Source organism: Vidua chalybeata, chromosome 2 (genome assembly GCF_026979565.1).
Source record: "Vidua chalybeata isolate OUT-0048 chromosome 2, bVidCha1 merged haplotype, whole genome shotgun sequence".
NCBI classification, from domain to species: Eukaryota; Metazoa; Chordata; class Aves; order Passeriformes; family Viduidae; genus Vidua; species Vidua chalybeata.
This window is the reverse complement of record NC_071531.1, coordinates 19,195,302-19,215,835: the sequence shown is the minus strand read 5'-3', so window position 1 is coordinate 19,215,835 and position 20,534 is coordinate 19,195,302. Positions and strand designations below refer to the sequence as shown.

The window sequence follows — 20,534 nt, the reverse complement described above, 5'->3', positions numbered from 1 at the left end:
CTGCTGTGTTCATCTAAGAGGTTACACATTGCTGCGTGCAACAGTAAGGGGCAGGGTTCCACAGCTCAGGAGGTCCCCCATGTCTTACGTTCTGAGATACTGGCCACGGTGAATTCTGCTAACTTTTCAAGTATCTTCCTTCCCAAGAAATCACTTTCCAGTTTCAAGCAATTATGAAGAGTTACAGGCTCAAAGACTGATTTTCTTATAAAAAGTAACAATAAAGCAGAACAAATATGCTTCATTGAAACTTTCAGAAAAAGGATCAGTCCCCTAATTTGCCAGAGGTGTAAGTAATAATTGCACTAGCATGTTTCCAGAGTGCTTTTTATCTCTTTGCTACTGCCATTCTCTTTGAAGAAGCAGCAGATTCTTGGGAGAACAATAATTAATAGAGTCAGTCTAGAGATAATTTCCTCCAGTCCCTCTGCAGTGCTAAACTGCATGAGTCTCCAGGAAACAGAGTAAAGTGGACAATATAAAAACAATCTAAACCTACTACAAATGGGAGGACGATGTGTACCAAAGCAATGGGGGGTATGCACATGTTTAAGAGAGCTCCACAGAAGCTGACATTTCCTTGTCTTTTTTTCCCCCCTGTTTTCCTTGATGGTCAAACCTACAGAGATTTACTAAGACTAGAAGTACATGTTTCAGAGGTCATTTGGGAAGTAATTTAAATACATTTAAGATTACATACATGTAAACCTATAGAAAGTGTAGGTGAGCAGGGAGACACTCCTGACACAAATGTAAGAAACACATGACTAATAGGCAGGCTTGTCCCACACCACCCTCCAGAATAAGGCTAAATGACAGACACAGTTTTGATCCTGAAGTAGAGAAAACACACATATGCATCAAAAGAAGGCACCAGAAAGCAGGCTGTCAAAACTAATAAAGGACCTCAGAAACTTCTGGATTAATTATTTTTATGCCTGAGATCCAGCCTATGTGCTGTAGAAGAGGCACCCTCCTGCAAGCACAGCTGCAAGTCAAAGTGCAGCAGTGTAATTCCTGCAAGTTCACCTCTGCTTGACTAATGCACATATCTGAGCCCATATCTTTTTCTCCATGTTGGAATATTGTTCATTTCTGTAACTAAAGCAAATACTTCTGCTGCTGTCAAAACAGCAACTTTTTTCTTCTTTCTTTTTATTTGATGAAAATTAACACTGGAAAGAGAAGATTTTTAAGGAAAAGGAATTCTGAGAAGTAATTGTACAAAACTCACAGGTGAGGTTTCAATAATATCAACACTGAAAATACCCCAACAGTCCATACTCACAACCCAGCATTAGAACAGCAAATCTAAGCTTGCATCAGAACACGGCACGCTGCTCTCAGTTTTACAAGATACAAGAAATGACTGGACATTTTTAAATGGATAGCTGAAGTTAGTTTTGGCAAGGTGACTTAAGCATCTTCTATCAAGTGTGAAGAAGATTTGTGGCAACCTCAGGAGGCCAAGCAGCAAGCCTTGCTCGCTCCTCCCATGTGGTGGCCATTGATACCGATGGCTTTTGTTAAAAACCAACTGTGATATGGTGATTGGGTAATCTTGTGGATAATCTGAAAGGAATACTTCCAGCAGAGAATACAAGAACAGTATAAAAAAACATAGGCAACTAATACATTGTTATATACATTCAAGAGACAGAAAGCAGACAAGCTTGTGATTACAAAGATTTTTTTTCCCCAAAGAAACATCTTTTGAGCATTGCCCCTTGCTAAGATGATGGTTTGGCTTTCATTTACATGGATATGTCAGCAGGCTGTTTATATGGATGTGTAATTCAGACTCAAGTGCTGCTCTTCAGTGATGCTGATGCCTCAGTGAGCATACAAAAGCTGCAGCTGAAGTCTGGGGGAGCTATCAACCCCCAAGACTAATGAAAACCAAGACATTGGTAAGTAGCTGACAAAACTCAGGATTCGTGGAACACCAGAGGACAAGGGTATTTTTTCAGCCCTTTCTTGAGTGTCAACACAGTTTCTATACAAGGAATTCTTTAAAAGTGTTGCTCACACAGAGCATGCACCAAACATGGTGTACACTGGCCAAAGGGGCAGTGATCTTACAGCAGCTGCCTGCTGCCAGCAGGAATGGCAGGAAGACATCCAGCTACACCATCAGCAGGACTGCATCTACAATGCCCACCCAAACACCACATTACTTCTCTTGTTTGAAACAAATGTGAACACTCCTGTAGCTCTGAGCAGGTCAGGATAGTCCTGGTCCTAGTCTTCATTATATTTACTTATCTATAACCATCACTGAGGCTGAAAGTGCCTCTCGTGAGGCTGGGACCATCTGAACTGCTTGTGGCTTAACATGGACAAAAAGGACTCCCAAATGCAATGAATTTGCATCATTACACTTAGAGTTAAATCTATGTCTAAATACCTAAATACTACGCACTGTTATGAGTCACAGTATTTATTGATGCCTTGCTCCAATCACCCTGTTAAAGCCACATTCAAGCTTGTTTTAAAAGAGATCCACAAGATAGCTAGAGGTCAGTTTAGGCAAAATAACAAGACATTAATTCCTCATGGTAACTCATCCCAGAATAAATGTGACCTCCCCTTTTCCCCCTTGATTTTGCATTCTTAATAGATAAATAGAAATTCTACTGAGTTCACAGAAAACCGAGTAGTAATTCCATTACTGGGAAAAAAAAAGCTTCATGGGAGAAAACAGTGAGATGAATCACCAAGAACATAACGAGGTTATTTGTGAAAACCAAGGAAATACGCACACACTCTATTACACATTATTATTTCTAAATGCACCAAAATGCAGTAAGCACTTTACAGAACAAGCTATGTACAAACTCTGCTCTTGTCAGTTTATAAATCTGGCTTCATAAGCACTGAAACCATCCTCACCCCTTGTCAAGCAGCCATGTGACTGCTGGGATTTTCAGAAACAATGACTGAAACCTGCTCTCTGTTTTGAAGTTTGTTTTGCAACACTACCAGACCTCGGGAGCAGAGCTGCACCGTTTCAGAAAACTTCAGTAATACACACTGTAAAGAAAACATTTGTCCATGTAAAATGAAACCTTGTCTTAGCCTGGCCTTGCACCCTTAGGAGAGGAGCAGTGTTAGACAACAGATCAAACCTACAAGTGTCTCAAACACACAAGACTTACACACACAATGCTATGACAATCTATACAAGGGGAAAAACAAAGGGAGTAATTTTAACATCAATCTTCTACATCTTTGCAGCTGAAGGTCTTCATTTGAATTTGAAGGGTTCAAGCCAAAGCCCCACCTTGCAAAATGACACCAGCAAAATTAAAGGAAATATAATTAAAGGAAATATAATTAAAGGAAATATAATTAAATGGCAACAGCATGAAGATCTGAGCTCTAACAACATCTGAGCTCCCTATCTTGGGACAATGTATATTAACAAATTACACACATAACTTGGGAGAAGAGAAAAACCTTGCTATTTCCTGTGACTTTTGGTGAAAGGCACACTCTAATCTGCAAAGCCTCACATATTTAAGCAAATAGCTATTAATAGCTAATGTATGGTATTTATTTTAGCACCAAAATATATAGAAAATTGATCAAAAAGTGTAAATATTCCAATAGAAGTCATACAGAATGAGTTAGGCTGATAAATGTGCTCTGCATAGAATTTTTATTAAAAATTGTTGTGCATGATCTATAGAGCATCTGTATTTCATGACGGTTCATTTTCTCACTTTCCTGCAAGAGAAAGACTTTAAGAGAACTTTAAAATATGCAATAGATAAAAAACCATCATCAGAAACATGATAGTCAAGGAAAGGAATTCAGTAATACTTCTTAAGCTGGAATTTCAGGCATGAATTCTACATAAAGGGCAAGTGATTTGAACAACTAGTACAAAATAGAGTAAGATATAAGTAAACTCTGCCTAATATCACATGCTAGCTAAAGGAACAGACACTCTATTTGCAGGCATAGGTAACAATTGCAAGGACTTCCTGGCAATAATATTTCTTGTCAAACACTTTGAGGTTATGCTCAAGAGAGAGAGAGAAAAAAAAAAAAGCAGCAGCAGCTTGCTACTAGTCAGATTTCCTCCCTGTGCACACTTTAGTGACTCTTTATTTAGGGTAGGGCAGATGTCAGAACCCAGAATGTCCCTCAGACACTCTTGGATGTTCCGGACCCAGGTCAGAAGCATTTGAGACCCTGGCATGCAGCCAGAAACCCCTGTGGTTTTGAATTTGATCCATGGAACAATTTACCAACCTTGCAGGAAGAACAAGAAATCACAAAAGTTTAGATATTATAGTAGAAGTAGTCACAAAGTGAAAGGAAGAATCTTTGAGTGCTGTACAGGGGGGTTTTAGGCCTTGTACAGAGGGGTCTGAGTTTTGTACATGGGGGTCAGAAGTTCTAAGATGGAGGGATTTGGGCGTGCCCTGTCCTCCTTCTTTCTCCTTCCTATCCTCCATGTTCATGGTGATGTTGGCACTCACAGGTTGGTTTAGAGTAGAAAGTCACCATTCAGTATAGGTAACAGGCATTGGGGAAAAACCATACACATTTAACACGTAATGTGTGATATAAAAGATAGCACCAGCCCCTGGGCAGTCAGAGGGTGTCAGAGACTGTGTCAGTGTGTGTGTGTGTGCCTTTGTCTGACCTGCTGAATGGACCACAGCAGTTCAGGAAGAAAATCTTTTAGATAACATACAATAAACTACCTTGAGATTGGACGGCTGAAGACTACTGAGTCTTTCTTTGAAGGCCTGGGTTGGAGGAGAGACTTTTCCACCTCTCGGGGTCACCCCAATCTGGGGATGAGCCCTGGCAGGCAGAAACACCGTCCCCTTCTCCTTTTTCAGTCTTGCTGAGAGAAAAGGAGTTGCAACAGCATAGAATAGTTTTGCTGCACAGCAACTATTACTGGGTATTATTTGGCAACGCCATAGGAGAAAGAAGAAAAGCCACAGCCCGATGCCTCAGCTGGCCAGATGAACAGGGCCAGCTCCTAGTAAAGGCATCTTTTCAAATTCAGCTGTACAGACCTCAGTGTTGCTGAAAGACAATAAATTTGACAATCAGCCAAGTAATTCTTTCCCAGCACTTCACAGAAGATGACTAAAGGCACCTATGACATATTTAAGGGCACAAAAATAGTTCTTGCTTACCTGGGTTTGAGAAAACCTGCACCAACACAAATACATAATCAGATGACTGTATATGGATGATGGAAATGCAGAAAGGAAAAATGATACAAATTGGTGTGACACACAGTATTGAAACAATAAAGTCATACCACTGTAGCAAGGGCCACAGTCTTAACTCAAGTTCAGCCTAATTTAAAGACTAGTAGGCACTATGGCAATTTTAACTTATGGCCAGAAATGCTGTTCTAGTACTGAAGGATTTAAATACGCTCCTGCCATTGTGTATACTCTCTGGAAGTAAAATACATAATTCAGCATCACTGACAACAAACTATCCAAAATCGTGCAGAAAGACTCAGTAACTGGAGACTCCCAAATCTCTCATATTAAAAAATGCTTTCAAGAATACAGTGCTATCAGAAAATAAAGATTTGCAAGGACCACTTCCAAAGCCATTAATCACCTGTAGTGGGACAACTATTGTTCATTAGAGAACTCGCAGCAGGGAGAATGCCTCCCCAAAAAAAATATAGAAGGGAAATCATCAGCTGATCAGCATCCAAAAAGGACAAGAGCATTTCTTCTGTAAATAAATATAAGCAACCCTAACAAAAACATTTGACAGAATAATGTACAATGTACAGAGGACTGTGCAGTTTGCTCTTTTTACCCTTTTTCTCCTCTGTATTTCTGACAGAGGTTAATTATGCCCTCTTGCAACATTTTTATCATATTAAATTCCTAAAATTTAGGAATTCGACATTGCTTCACATGGGCTATGCATTCATGCATAGAAAATCTTGACTAGAATGCAGATACATTCTGGAAGAAGACAGGTAAGGGGTAATGAAGCTCAAAAATTTGCATTTAATTAGTCCATTCTCCTGTGGCCTTAGACTGAATTTCAGATTTACCTCAATCTAAATCAGACCTTGTGAATACATTTTGGGGTAAAACACACAAAAATAAAAAACATTTTTAAAACCACAAGTATTTATAGAGAAATTCATATTATCAGTCCTCAGTAACTCTGAAAACAAAGCTCATCACTAGCAACTTCATTTCTTCCAGCTACGGTGTCCAACCGCAGGCTCAGTCAGCCACAAGAAAACAAAGCAGCCCAGAACAATGAAGTAGCAAGATCCTTGCTCAAGAGATTAAACTGTGACTGTGTGCCCTGAGTCACAACTGACAGGAGTTCACTTTCTGCTGAAGAAGGACTGTGAACTGACTCTGGAAATCCCAGTGGCTTTAAATCCAAAACTACCAGGTCATGCAGGGAGCCAGATTGACTCATGCACTTGCGTGACACTGTAGTTTTTACTCCTGGAAAACTTAAGCTTGTGTCCATCACGTACAACTGGAAGCGAGCGGAGCAATTCTCAGCTGCTCACAGTTCGTGTCACAGCTGGCAGTCATCTTCCCTGTTCCTCCAACAGGCAGCTCAGGTAATTCAGCTTTTGAGGTTACCAGGACACAGGTCAGGAGCTCCCCTGCTCCTGAACTAAACAGAGGTGTTAGAATGTGCTGCCTGTCACCCAGACAATGCTGAGAGCTATGCACATGCATCTCTCCAGTGAAAACCCACCACTGAGATATGAACCTGAGCTCAAGACCTGAACACGTTGCATCTCTCACTGCAGGGGCAGTCCCTGAGGTTCACATGTGCCTCTCATGGATTGAAACAAAACCCCCTGGTCATTGCTGCTACCTCTACTTGTGCAAGACACTGCAGACACCACAAGTAGTTAGAGACTCAGCAGCTACAACTCTGAAAGACATGCACCCTCCAGTTAAAAGCCAAGCCATATACTTCCCCTCCTGCCACCTGTTCCTACCATTTGTCCAGATGTGCTCAGAGGACAGAATAGGCTGTGAACTCGACAACAAAAGCATTCATAAAGGAGACCACAGAAAAATCTCCCACATCTGGGAGAAGGAGCAACCAGCTAATCAGCGGGTTCCTCAATTACTCATAGAGATCTCTGCTTGCAAACAAGAAAACCCCTCTGACATTCTACACAAGTTCCTCAGTGCCATACTCTGCAGTAATAAATCACTCATTTTTATTTAAGATAACTTTCATAGAAATTGGGAATATTTCCAACATTCAATATGTGCAGCTACAGAATCTGACATTTAAAGGGATACATAATAACAGTATGCAAATATTAATGACAGCTTTCAGTGATACAGAACAAGAACAATTTACCACAGAAGAAAAAATAAACATTTAAGGCCACAGTACCAGTTAAAGGATGTTTTATCCAGAGGGTCACTGGAATGTGAAACAATTTGCCAAGGGAAACGGAGGGTGTGGACTCTGCACAAAGTTGGACTCCACATCTGCTTCATGAGCTGGGACATATTTCAAGAACAGGACCAGGCTGCAAGTACCTATGGTTTTCTTCCAGCACAATTTGTTTATGGGTTTGCTTTGGTTTTCATACAGATAGCTCCACATATTGTGCTCATTCAAAACCCTCACCTGGAAAGCAGAAATACATTTCCAAGTTTTTAAGCAAGCTTAATCAAACAATGATCCTCAGATTCTTTTCCACAGCTTGTGTTTAAACAAAGTGCTTTGCAAGCCTCAGGATCTTTATTAATAGGACCAGACTGGAAAAAATACAGTAATCACACAAATGAGAATTTCAGCCAGCAAGGATACTGAATCCATACGCCAAGTCACGTACAGATGAGCGTAACAGGACCTTTTACAAACTAACAGGAAAAAGGGAAAAAATAGTCATCATTAAACACCATTTAATTTAGGTCTCTGCATCAAATCTGACACCCCAAACAACACAACCGACTTTGTAAATATTTAAAACTTTGCAAGTATTATACCTTTATCAACATCAAAAGAAGACAACAGCAAATTTCAGGAGATAAGACACAGGCCAAAGTCTGGGTGAACAGGTATACTTAGTTATACAAGATGCTTGATTTGAAAGCAATTTATCATCTCCAGTAAAAAAAAAAAAAAAAAAAAAGCAGTGAAGACTAGCTCTCTTCTACTATAATTACACAGAACTGTAGGAGCTACACAATCATAAGATCTATCTTCATGGAAACACAGTAAAAATGACCAATAATCAGATTCATATAAACTAATGCACAAAAGTATGAGATATTATTTTGAAGCAAACAATTCAATTGTATGGTGAAATATCAACAGCCTCCAGTATAATTTCCACAGCTTCAATCACCTGTTTCAAAAATGTAAAGCATCCAAATGTGAAGTAACAGCTGACTATCCTGCAGGTAGTTAAGATCAGCACTTACTCTTCCTGCATACCTGAGGGCACCACAGCCTGAAAAACCCAAACTGTACATAGGTTGCCCTTAGCAACTCAACACCAAATACAGTCTATTTAAATACTGCTGTAATATTCAATTTTCCATCAGCATATCATAACATTTTTTGATTTAGTAGAGAATATATTCAGAAAATCCTTTTAAACGGGAGCTATCAATAACACTTAGATAGAAAAAACATTACTTACTTTTCTTTTTGAGTCAGCCATGCCTGATAAGATCCAGGTATCTCCCAAGGGAGCACTAACATCTGACACCCCTTTAAAGAAACTTAATGTGAACCATGTGGATTTGTCAGCATGCTACAGAAAGGCTGTCAGATTCTTTTTGTAAGCAGTACAATGCATGCAGACCTCCTTTATTCCCTAGACAAGTAAAAGCCATTTCACTCCATGAAGTCAGATGTCTTTCTATATTCTCAAATGTCATAGAAAGGCAGCAATAGTGTGGAATTTGAACTCTGAGTACATCTTTTCCAAGTCACTAAGAGTTCAGCTGTATTTCTGCCGCAGGTATTCCATTAGAACAAGAGCAGCAAACACACCTTGCACAGAAATACTAGTGGGTGAACAACAGAGGTCCTTAGCAGCCAAATTAAAGAAGTTCAAAAATCCCTGCTTACATGATGGGACGTAAAGCAGAGTATTCCTTAGGTGTCATTTTCATTTGAGATTTAAATTCTAAATATATATGAAATTTTAAAGAGCTGTAGCCAGCAAAACTACTTTACTATATATAACTCTACAGAAACAAATCTCCTAAGTACATTTCCTTCCTCACAGTTCTACACAGACATTTGCACATAAAAGGTAACCAATTTGCAACTGAAGATAAATACAAGTAGAACCAACTATCTGTGACCTCAATCATCTTCCATTTACTTCACTCTTCAGGCTGAAAGAAGTGTGAAGACACATCTGCAAATTTCAAAAAGCTTCTGGAAAACAGAACTGAAATACAACCCATCAGCTGGTGTGGGGAATATTGGCTAGGTGGAGTTCAACATTTTTACTTCAGGGTAGTTCTGTATTCACACCACCACCACACCTGAACAATCTCTAAAGGCTAGCATGTGTTTCCACACACAGGTTCTTTAGGAAGAGAAGTATTTCCACAGGGAAAGAAAAAAAATTAAAAAGGACCAGAGAACAGCCTTGCTCAGAATCACCAAAAAAGGACATAACAGAGACCGAAATCCTCATCTTGCACTTCATCTACATGGCTAATCTTCATTCCAGGCACAGGTTGCTGATTTTAGCCATGCATGACCTTGCTGCTCAGGCAGACCTGAGCCCAAAACATCACCCTGAAGCTTTGCAAAGGACTAGTGCTGGTTGATTCAACCTTCTCCTGGAGAAGTAGTATCAGCATAAACCTTCTGGGGAAGCACAGCACCACATCTGAGACTAATGATTGTGTGTCCCTCTGAAGAGAAATGCCTCTGAAGAAGATCCACTCATGTGGGGATTTTATTAAGCATCATCTTTGTAAGTACTATTACAAGAACTGTAATTGCTCTGCAGGGACAGATTATGCTAGAGACAGACAGAGAAACTGAATAAAGGGAAGCTTTACCTCCTGCTGTCTATACACAGGGTGGCCACTTTCTCTGTACTTTAGGCCACTTGTATTCCTGCACAGGATCTGGGAGCAGACTAATAAACCACATCAGTGTGGCTCTGCAGCTAACCTGGCAAGTCCTGCCCAACTCAACCTGCATCTGCCCCCAGTCTTTCACCTGCACATGAGAGGAAGAACAGTGATATCCACATGTCAGTGAAGAGCTCCTAGAATACATGATGTGCTCAAGAGCTGTAAAAAAAATAGAATCTGATCAGAATGGAAATCTACTTCCTGTAACTTTTTTAAATCCTGTGACACACACGAGCCCCTTGCTTCCTGGATTCCAGCTCTTTGGTGTTAACTCATGGCCACTTTGCACAGCAGATAAAAAACAGCTGGACTCACTTCAAATTCCATCAATCCCAATCAAAGCTTGGTCTTGGTGTTCATATTGAGTGACAAAGAGAGCTCACTTCCTATATTTATACATGCTCTTTAGAGATTAGCAATAAAAGTACTTTCAAACATTGCAGAAGTGTAAGCATGAGTCACCACTGTCACTGGGAATTTCACCCGAATGAAGCACTGGGCTCAACATTCATCAGAAATCATATTCCTCCTTCCAAAAAAATCCAACATGCGTAAGGTGAAATAAGTCCTTGATAAATAAAATCCAAGAATCAGATGCCAGAAATCTGACATTTAACTATTCCTCTACTGCTAATTGCCTCTTCTCTTATTTGGTGAATTTGATTGTTTTCTTCAAAATTTCGTAATTTGAAAACAACACCTACAGAGCAATTAAACTTCCTGAACAAGTTAATTCTGCTTGTGAGTATTCAGGATAGGAGAAAATAAGCAGCTACCTTTTATGAAGGAGAGATGTTTAAGATTTTTTTTAGTGGGCAGGAACTTACTCTCCAGCCCTTAACCTCACCAAACCTAAGTACAAAAATACATTATGATTGATCTGGATACACACTGGCCCAGCCTGGTGGTCCTATGCTGTTTCTTGCTGGCAAGACTGTCATGAAGAGAGAGAAACCAGTCAAATGGTCTAGGTGAAGACAGCACACTTATTAGTCCAGTAAGATAAATTACTTGTAGGATTTCCTAGAATTATGGTAACAAACGTGGTCTGCTTGCGGCATGTAAGTTTGTTGTTAAAATCCATGAATGGCTGAAGGCTCAAGTCATAAGGCAATGTGTCCTGAAATCAGAAACCCAAGGAACTGTCTTTAAAAGTGGATTCTTGCAGAACACAGGCAAGCCCACAGGAGGATGTCAATGCTTGGGTCCTCCTCACAAGGAGATTTTTACTGTTCCAGTTTAGTTTTACAGCATCACCACCAATCTCACTACTCCACCTTGAATTACTCTAATTCTTATGAGGTACAGTTAGCATTACTGCTGGAATATTGGAGGAAAATGTCCAGAAAGCAGGAGGTTTCCTAATGTCATAATTTCTGGTGAAAACTGTTTCTTTTGTTTTCTCCATTCTTCCACACAGACTCATGGATTTAAGACACTAAAGAGGGAGCAGCAAGTCTGCCTATCAACCCAGCAAGGGGTCAGCTGGGCACAGGCTGAGCAAACACACAATACAATTCCCCAGCCATTGCTGGAGGCTGGGAAAAAAACCCTTTCTTTTCTCAAAATACTCTCCAGTGTCTGAATTTGAGGTGACCTCATTATCAGCAATAGATTCAGAAGCTTAAACCAACTCAAAGTTGTGCTGTCCAGGGACTCACATATCCCTTCCACTCTGGATGCCAGAACACCAGCACAGTTTTTGGCCCCAAGAAAGTCTCATATCTTCTCCTCAGATGAATTCCCTAAGGTATCCCTCAAGTCATGGCAGCCACGTCCAAATCCCAACTCCTCCCCATTTTCTCATATGCCCTGGTGGAAGACAGGCAGAGCTTCCTCATCAGGGTAAAGTGTCCTTTCCCTTGAGGGAAATAGTTTCTGGTAAATGTTTCAAGACAAAACAAGATTAAAGATATTACACTAAGATTAAAATGATCAAACCAAATCATTCTCCAAGTTCCAAGAACCACTGAGGGACCAGTTGACTGGGCAACAGCTGAGGCTGTTTTGAGTCTTTTTTTTCACATGAAAAAACTCTACACCTCAAGTAACCAATATATCTCTCTGGTGTTTTAGCCTCTCTGGTGTTTTAGCCAAAATACATGAAGCAGCTTTTTAGTTCCCCTATAAAGCAACTAAGATGGAGGAAAAAAAAAAAAAGAATTTAGCAACAAATAAACAAACAAACAAAAAAAAATCCTGAGTCAGGAAGGTGACCATCCCTTTTAATGAAACTATATGAAAACTGTTCCTGGGACATTTGAAGATTTCAGTATCAGTTACAAACACCACGATACCAAAAAGAGCTTTTAATTTAGAGTAATTCAGCCAGATGATTAATGGCCATGTCTAAAAATTAAAGGGTACAGTTTAGCCAGGCAACACACATCAAGAATGAGATATTATTTACCTTTCTGTAAGTTTTAGAAAAGAGTTTTTGCACTAATAAAAAGATATTAGGAGGGAAAAAATTGTTTCTGTGATCTAATGCAAGTATAACTGTCTCTCAATCTCCATTTTGGTTTGTTTTTCTTACACCTACTCCTTTAATAATATATTTTTATTCATTTTCATCTGGCTGGTTTCTTTTAATTTACTTTTCACTGAAAACAATGTTTCATATTAAAATTACTTCTTTGCTTAGTGGAGTTTTTAGGTAAGTCAACACTAATGACAAGTTCAAAATGGAACTGTGACATAATTATCAGTCATCCCACTCTCACTTAACACACGCAGGATCAAATGTGCTATAGGTGATGTGATCATACCCACTGACATAACAGTCTTAAGCTATTAAGTCTGTGTTTGCATAAGCTATGCTTACAAATACACTAGGAAGCCTCAGAATCACAGTGCCATCCCTGTTGATTTATGGCTACATTATTGTGTTGCACTGGCTATAGCACATTGCAGAGCGTAGGGGCTGGTACAGTGGATGGAATGTCCAAATAACATGAACTTTCCAAGTTTAGCTGACTCTAGCTTGGTCCTGAGGCTCAAATACCCTCCAAGCTGAGAAGCACCAGGAGCACATTCCCCAGTTCAGCATCACCTGAACAAATACTGTTTCCTGTGCTCTGATTACCCCAAGACATGAAGCAAAACAAACAACTGGGGAAGACTGGGAGACTTCATTCAAAAGCACACTGCTGTTTGGAATGAAGATGCTAGTGCAGATGCTTCCTTTTATGAAAACCATGAAATTTTAATTATCAGTCCTGAAAATCAGAAGAGAAGCTCACCGCAGAAATCACTATAATTTCTTCTGCCAATAAATTAATGGCTATTAAATGCTATATCAGTGCATAATTTTTATTTCACAGTTATCAAAACAATCCAAGAACTTGATTTGTATTTACACCAAGTAACTAACTTAATGAGAACGGTACTTCGCTACATTTAAGTGATAATTACTAAGGTCTCAATACAAGAAAGCTCTACAGTCTTAGCTCATCATCAAGTCAACACACTTCTCTTCTTATCTAGGTTTTTCACCATCTCCATGTTAAGCCTATGCATGGATTATGCACAGCATCCAGACCCCAATTCTCCAGGCAAGCCAGTGATACCAACTGTAAATGTCACTCACCTCCAAGATATAACTATGTGTTGCTACTTCATCATTGAACTATATCCTAAAATAGTAAAAAAATACTTTGAAGTTTCATTCTTAGGTGTGCAATTTCCCTTTTGCTGCAATATACAACAATCAAAGACCAGGGATTTTGTCAAAGGGGTAATGGTCATCTGATATGGCTGGCCATCCTTTTTCCCTTGCATGCTTGCTGTCCTGAATTCAATGCACTACCTGCTGCTGGCTCTGGGCATAAAACAGGACTAATACCCAACTGACAGAAACAATGTGTTTGCAACTAGTAGTTAATGGTAGACTGACAAGCACAATCACAGGAAGCAATAAAAGTTTCATGCTGCTAGCACGTGACGTGACTGGCAGTGGTCTCCATGCATCGAAATACTCACAGCACCGTTGCCCTGTTGAAAGAAGTGGTTCCGATTTGTTTGATGTATGATAATTAGATTCCTGGTGAAATCACTATCACTACTCACACACAGTACCAAAGGTATTTGTTTCTATTAACTAATTTAGCTGACTTACCATTACCTCTAAAAACTCTCATATTATTACAGCAGTTGAAAGCACTAACACCTCCAGTAGAGTGGGTACAAAAATATGTAATAGAGACAGACATTAAACCCTGCTGCCCAAAAAAACCTAAGTAGTCTCTTCCAAATTGTTTACAGAAGGTTTTAAAAATAAAAGAGTGTATAAAAAGGAGTTTAATTTCAGGTCTAATACTGAAGGTATCAAAGTGAAGCAAGTAAAAAAAAAAAAAAGCACATCGCAGTGTATCCCGTAATTGATACACTTAGAAATCCACCAAGCCATCCCGCCAATCCAGCACCCGTGCTCCCAGGACCAGTGAAGCAAGCTTGTGACAATTCCCACAACTTTAACAGCAATAAAAGTATTCATCACTGACATGAGTGCAAACGACAGCGGCACCAGCCCTCGCATGCAATAGCAATAACTCGTGCTGGAGTTTATTTATGACTTCAGGAGAGGAGGCAGCTGGTTGCTTTTACGCGGCTTTTTTCTTTTTCTTTTTTTTTTTTTTTTTTTTTTTTTTCTTGTCGGAGCAAACGAGAAAGTGCTCCTAATAAGGCTGGTGGAATTGCAGCGGCTTCTCAACAGCACCAGATCTCGTGAAGGAAATTAAATAAAGAATGGTGTTATTATCTGAACAGCCGCGGGGACGGTGCCGGAATCAGCCATCGAGAGCCCTCCCGGTGCTTGGCTCACCCCCAGCCCGCGGACGAGAGAAGGGGCCAGCGGGGGCCGGACACGGGGCTCCCGGGATCCCCCGAGCGCCTCCCTGAGCCGGAGCGCTCCGCTACCCGGGGAGAGGCTGCACCGCCACCGCTCCTGCCGGCTGCAGCCCGGCCGCCCCGTGGCCGGCACCGCATCGCCCTCTCCTTTATTAATTAAAAAAAAATATATATTTTTATGTCATCTCCAGCAAAGCGCGACACTCCCAGGTAGGAAAGCGGGGGAAAGCCTCCAGCTCGGCGCCCTGCCTGCAGGCTGCACGCATCGAGTCCCCGCCGGGGCAGGACCGCAGCCACCTCCCCCTGACCCGCGGCTCCGCGCCTGTGCGGACGGACAGACGGACGCTCCCACCACCCCATGGCACACGTGGGCCCGGCCCCGCGCAGCCCCTTCCCGCCCCGGCACTCACCGCGTAGCGCAGCGCCGGCCTCTCGCTGAACACCGAGTCGCCCATGGGCGCGAACGGGCGGGCGGCGGCGCCGCTCCCTCCACTCGGGCGGCGGTGGCGGCGGCGCTGGGCACTGACCCTGACCTGCCGTCCGGCGGCCGCCGCAGCGCTGGGCTCCCGCCCGGCAGCCTGCGGCCCCCGGCGCCCCTCCTCGTAACTCCCGCCTGCAGCCCGCCCCCGGCTGTCCCCACCCCGCCGCGGGAGCCGGCAGCTCCTCGGCAGAGCCGGGCGGCAGCGGGAGGAGGCGGCTCCCGGAGCCGCCGGAGGGGCGGCGGTTTCGGTTCTCCCGCCCAGCGCCGGTGCCTCTCCGCGGCGCTCAGCCCGGCGCACCTGCGAGCCCGCCGCCGAGGGGCGGCTCCGTTCCCGGCTCCGGCAGTCCCGGGCGGACCCCGACGCCGGCTCGGGGCCCGCCGGGCGAGGCGCCCCGCGGAGGCGCTGTCCCGAGCCCCGACCGCCCGGCAGCGGCGGCTCCGGCCGTCCCGTCCCGCAGCCCCGGGGCATCGCGCCGGCCCCTGGCAGCACCTGGGGGCGAGGAACCTGGTCCTGCAGGCGAGGACCTAAACGTGAAGGAGAGAGGGACAAACAAAACATAACTTTCCTGTTCATGATTTTACAGTGCGTACTTTTGGTGAACTGGCTCGTGATTCTTTAACACATAGACTTTCAAAAACAAAATGCGATGTCACGGCCGATTTGTTATTTCATGAATGTATCTTTTCACAAACTGTAGAAGATCAAACAAATTCTGAAAGAAAACTGCATTCTGCTGTGTTATATAATTAGTAGTGACTTCTGTGTGACTTGCCTGGGGAGATTATTCCATCAATGGAAGCGTTTAAAAATGTATAAACCTCCATCAGCTAAGCATAGCCTAAGCTGAGCCTAGGTCAGGCTAGATGATTTCCTGAGCCCTCTTTTACTGTTATAATCATTTTTAAATGCTCTGTACAAATCTTGGTACTGGGCAGCAACACCCCTAGTTACTCTCAGTTGTTCTCTGAAGAAGTGGCCTTATTGTAGTGCTGCATGACATAAATGGAATTAATCCATTTTTACTGTTTCCGACCTACAATCTAGGCAAATGTTACTAGCCCATTGCATTATCTCAAAACAGAGGTAGCACAGTACTTTAGAGAGAAAGAACAAGGTATTTTGAGAAAAAAAAAAGAAAAAAAGAAATGTATACAATAACACAAAATACATCCTGGAAAAAAAAATCAGTTGAGCCAAAGTTTTTATGTGCTCTGATGCTGATATACTGTACTCAACAAGCTTCCAGTTATGGATCTTCCATGGATCTTAATTTCTATTGCAGAGGAAATAATTTTTAAGTGTTCCCATGGGCAGTCAACTTGGTATGAACAAAGAACACAGTATCTGCATTTACCAATAAAGTCCATTTTTGTCTCTCGGGTGAACAATCTGTGCTACTCCCCTTCCTGGAAAACAAGGCAGGGTAGATACTTGAGCAGTTTCAGAGCATGTATTGGAAAGCAGCACCCAATAGAAAGAGACCTTATATAACAAACTTCAAATCATCAGAATCTCCAGGCAGGTAGGCGTAAAAAAAGGGTAAAAAAATAAAACCCTGAATTTTCTCTTCTAAATTTTCTCTTCTAAATTTCTACTTCTTATTTCAAGATGTTTTCAGTTGGGAAACTCTGCATATATCATATGCTCTGATTCCCAATATTTGTTTGTCTGCTCTGCAGGTTTGACCACGGAAAGTAGATAAGCAAGATGGGAAGAGGTTTGTAGGATTTCTATGCTCGAGCTCTGTACCATCACCAGCTTCTTCTAACCACAGAGGCAATGCAAAAGGAAATGCAAAACATTGCAAAAGGATTAAAACAGGGCCTTTGTTTCCAAAGGTGAAAAGAATAGTATGGAGGAGAGCAGAACCCCCAGAGGTAGAAAAGGTAGAGAAGAAGCAAACCAGTAAAGGGAGAGATGTGTAACTTTGAGAAAACAGAGTAATTCAGGGAAAGGGGAAAAAAAACAGGAAGGTAAAGAATGCCCTAGAGGGAGAAGCCAGAGAAGGGAAGGACTAAAGGTGAAATTTTGCAGGTCAAACTTGTTTGGCCTAGAAACTCATTGCCACTGAAAAGGAGAGTCTGCCTCTCATTAACCCTCTTCATCCCCCTCTTCCAGCCACACACTGCCACCACCTCCCTTCCCTCTGCCTCCCTCTGCCTCCGTGCTTCTCACAAACCAATATAGCAAATGAAGCACACACCTTTCTTTCCATTTAGCAGACTGAATCAGCCCTCTGAGGGAGGAGATGAGTGCCAGAGCTGGCACAAAAGAAATCTGGAGACTGTCTAGTTGGGAGTAGGATACTGGGGGCAGATGAAGAGCATGCATTGAAATGCTTTGCAATAATAACAGGTTGTTACATTGGTGCAGCTAAGATTAAAAATAAAGAATACATGATAAAGAATTGCAGTTGAACTTTTTATGATGACAAGGAAGAGTTATGAGCAAAAACTTACAGTTTGAGGGGTATCAACCCAGAAAAATGCAGGTTTACTAGATCCAGTTTTATTCTGTACACATAATATAAAAAACATGGAGAAAAGATTCCTGTGTCTACCTAGTATCAGAATTTAAAACTAATTGCTGACTACAGAAGGTGTTTTCAAAGGCCAGATCTCAACAAAAGCTTTCTGGATTTTGAACACAAGCTATTGTGGCTGTGATTAGAAAGCTCCCTTACACTGTATTTATGGGGGCCAAAGAGTCTCTGATTTCGAACTGCACAGGGTTTGGAGCCCACCCTGGTCTGCAGTGAAGAGGAACCCACTGAGCTGTACTACTCAGTTTCCTGCAATCATCTGTCCCTCTCTTAAGCCACTTAGCAACCAAGATTTACAGACAGATCTTTCTGGCCATTCTGATTACGTTTTACCCTTTCACATTCCATCCTTATTCACTTATGATGCATTTATGATTCTTCCCTGCTGTTCCTTCCAAATTTTCTTCCTCCTTTATTTACCTGATACTGTGTACCCAAGGAATGCATGCAGCTCCCTTTGGGAAGTGTAAACCTTCCAGGTCAGCTTCTCTTAAGAGAGGATACAAAGCTTCACAGTTAGTTTCCTGTATGTTCATTCCAGGGCAACTCAATCAATTGATGCTTTTCATGATTCCCATGGTGGTTGTTCCTTACACAGCTTTGAGGAGCTGTAATGTGGGCTTTACACCTGCAAACATAGATTTTATTAAAACTGTCACTCCTCTCCTGTGTATCATTTGTCATTGACAACAGAAAAGAAGAATTAACAGTTTCAGCTAAAATTTTGTTGCTTACAACATATCAGCTGGGAAATAAGTAGGTAATGGAATCCTACCTACTTGATAATTAGTGAAGCCAAGTTTTGTTTTTCCAATATTACTGAAGGAACTGAGTACTTTCTCAACAGTAACTGCTAATAAACAAAGGAAAATAGCTACTCAGTTGCAGACAGCACACAATTATGAAACTGGAGAGAAGAGACTTCTCTACTGCCATGAACTTCACCTGGAGCTAGTGACTCAAGCTGTCCAATGTCTCATCAGATGAGGCAGGAAAAAGTTTCCAAATGCATCCTGTTTTGGGAGGGCAGCCAGCACGGTCCTTACTGCAGTAAAGGATTTGTCTAACCTAAATGCAAACATCTACAATCTCCATCTCAGCATACCACCCTAGGCTACCACCCTCTTCCACAGGAAGAAACCCACACATCTGGTGTGTATGTATGTCACTCCAAGTAGACATCTAAAGTAGGACACATAAATTGAAGTGCTACTTCAGTGAGAGTCCCTGACAATTAGGTTAGACTGCTGCCCTTCAGGCATCTGCAGTTAAGTGAGGAGAAGCCCACTTGGGAGACCAGCTATTAAAGCTCAGATTTTTCTGACTTTCAGAAAAGTCCTTAACAGTCTCAGGGCCTTGGTTCTATGCATTCAGAAAAGCAGGGGCTATCATACAGGTGAAAACACAATCAATATCTTCAGGTGAAAAACCTTAAAGCAAGCATGAAGGTCTTGTTTTGCCTTACATTTCCAATAGTACATGAATGCAGCTTCCATACAGAGGTAACTCCATATCTGGAAAAGACTCACCTCTGTGGCTGCTGAACCAGAGTCAAGAGTGATACTGGCAGCACACTTCTTCCTTGGGAAATTAGCACTTTTCTTACCCTGACCAAATGTTCATTCGGTTGCTACAAGTAATGGTTTGAGTCTATTTCCCAAAAAGAAGAGAGAAAATATGACAGACAAGTATATGAAATGCATAAACTTCTATAAACAAAAGCTAGAAACTAAGAAATCAGAATTTAGGGATAATACATTACAAAAATCTTTTGTTCAGAACGTTTTCTTTTATTTATTTGCTGCCTATCAAAATATGTTGATAATTTCTCACCAGTTTGTAACAGAACTTAGGGAAATAGTATTTAATGTCCATGAAGAATGAAGTGCCATCTCACTCCTGGAGATGCTTCTTTACAATAATGATGCAAATCTTCTTAGACAGAAAGAAATCCTATTTGGAAAGAACTTGATCGCTGTAATTTCCTAGATGTCTGAAAGCTCTTTATACGAGATCTAATACATGAGAAGAGTGTGACCCTGTTACTGCTCTCAAGGAGTTGCCCAAGTGTTGTTCATACTGGTGGAGAAGAATTAAGTGCCTTATTCCTGGGGGGCTGGTGCAAAGCAACCTCAATGTAAACACTTATCTTGTGTTGCACCAGGTGGTGCAAGGAAGAGGAACTACCCGTTGTGCACACCCATGAAACGCTCCTGCACGGTCCAACACCAAGGAGCCCTCGAGGGCAAACCTGACTCCAGATTATAACTTAAAGCTGCAAAGCGTGCTGTGCAGAGGGGCAGGAGGAACAGCTTTTCTTAAGAATGTAATCAGTACACATCTAGAGGAGGACCCTTGACTCTTCTCCATGCCCTCTGCCTGTGGTCAGCCACCAGAGCTGCCAGAGCTGCTGCTGCCTGATGGGGCATCAGCTGGGAAGGAACAGCAGCAACAAATGTAGCCACAGGGAAAGGTGAGAATCAAGACAATATGCCCTGTGGCCAAAACCAGCTGTTCTGGTAAGCACTTGATATTAGAAATGGA

General features: G+C 41.8%; 1 protein-coding gene across 2 annotated transcripts in view; it reads right to left on the bottom strand.

The window, feature by feature from the left end:
• ARHGAP6 (Rho GTPase activating protein 6) overlaps window positions 1–20,534 on the bottom strand; it is a 311,117-nt gene that overhangs the window by 142,633 nt on the left and 147,950 nt on the right. Inside the window, exon 1 of one of the 2 annotated variants that reach the window (XM_053934534.1) lies at window positions 15,377–15,458. The exons of the other annotated variant lie outside the window; for it this stretch is intronic. Coding sequence (XP_053790509.1) covers window positions 15,377–15,421 — 45 coding nt within the window. The 5' untranslated portion in view covers window positions 15,422–15,458. Of the gene's footprint in view, window positions 1–15,376; window positions 15,459–20,534 lie in introns of those variants that run through there. 2 annotated transcript variants of the gene reach the window in all.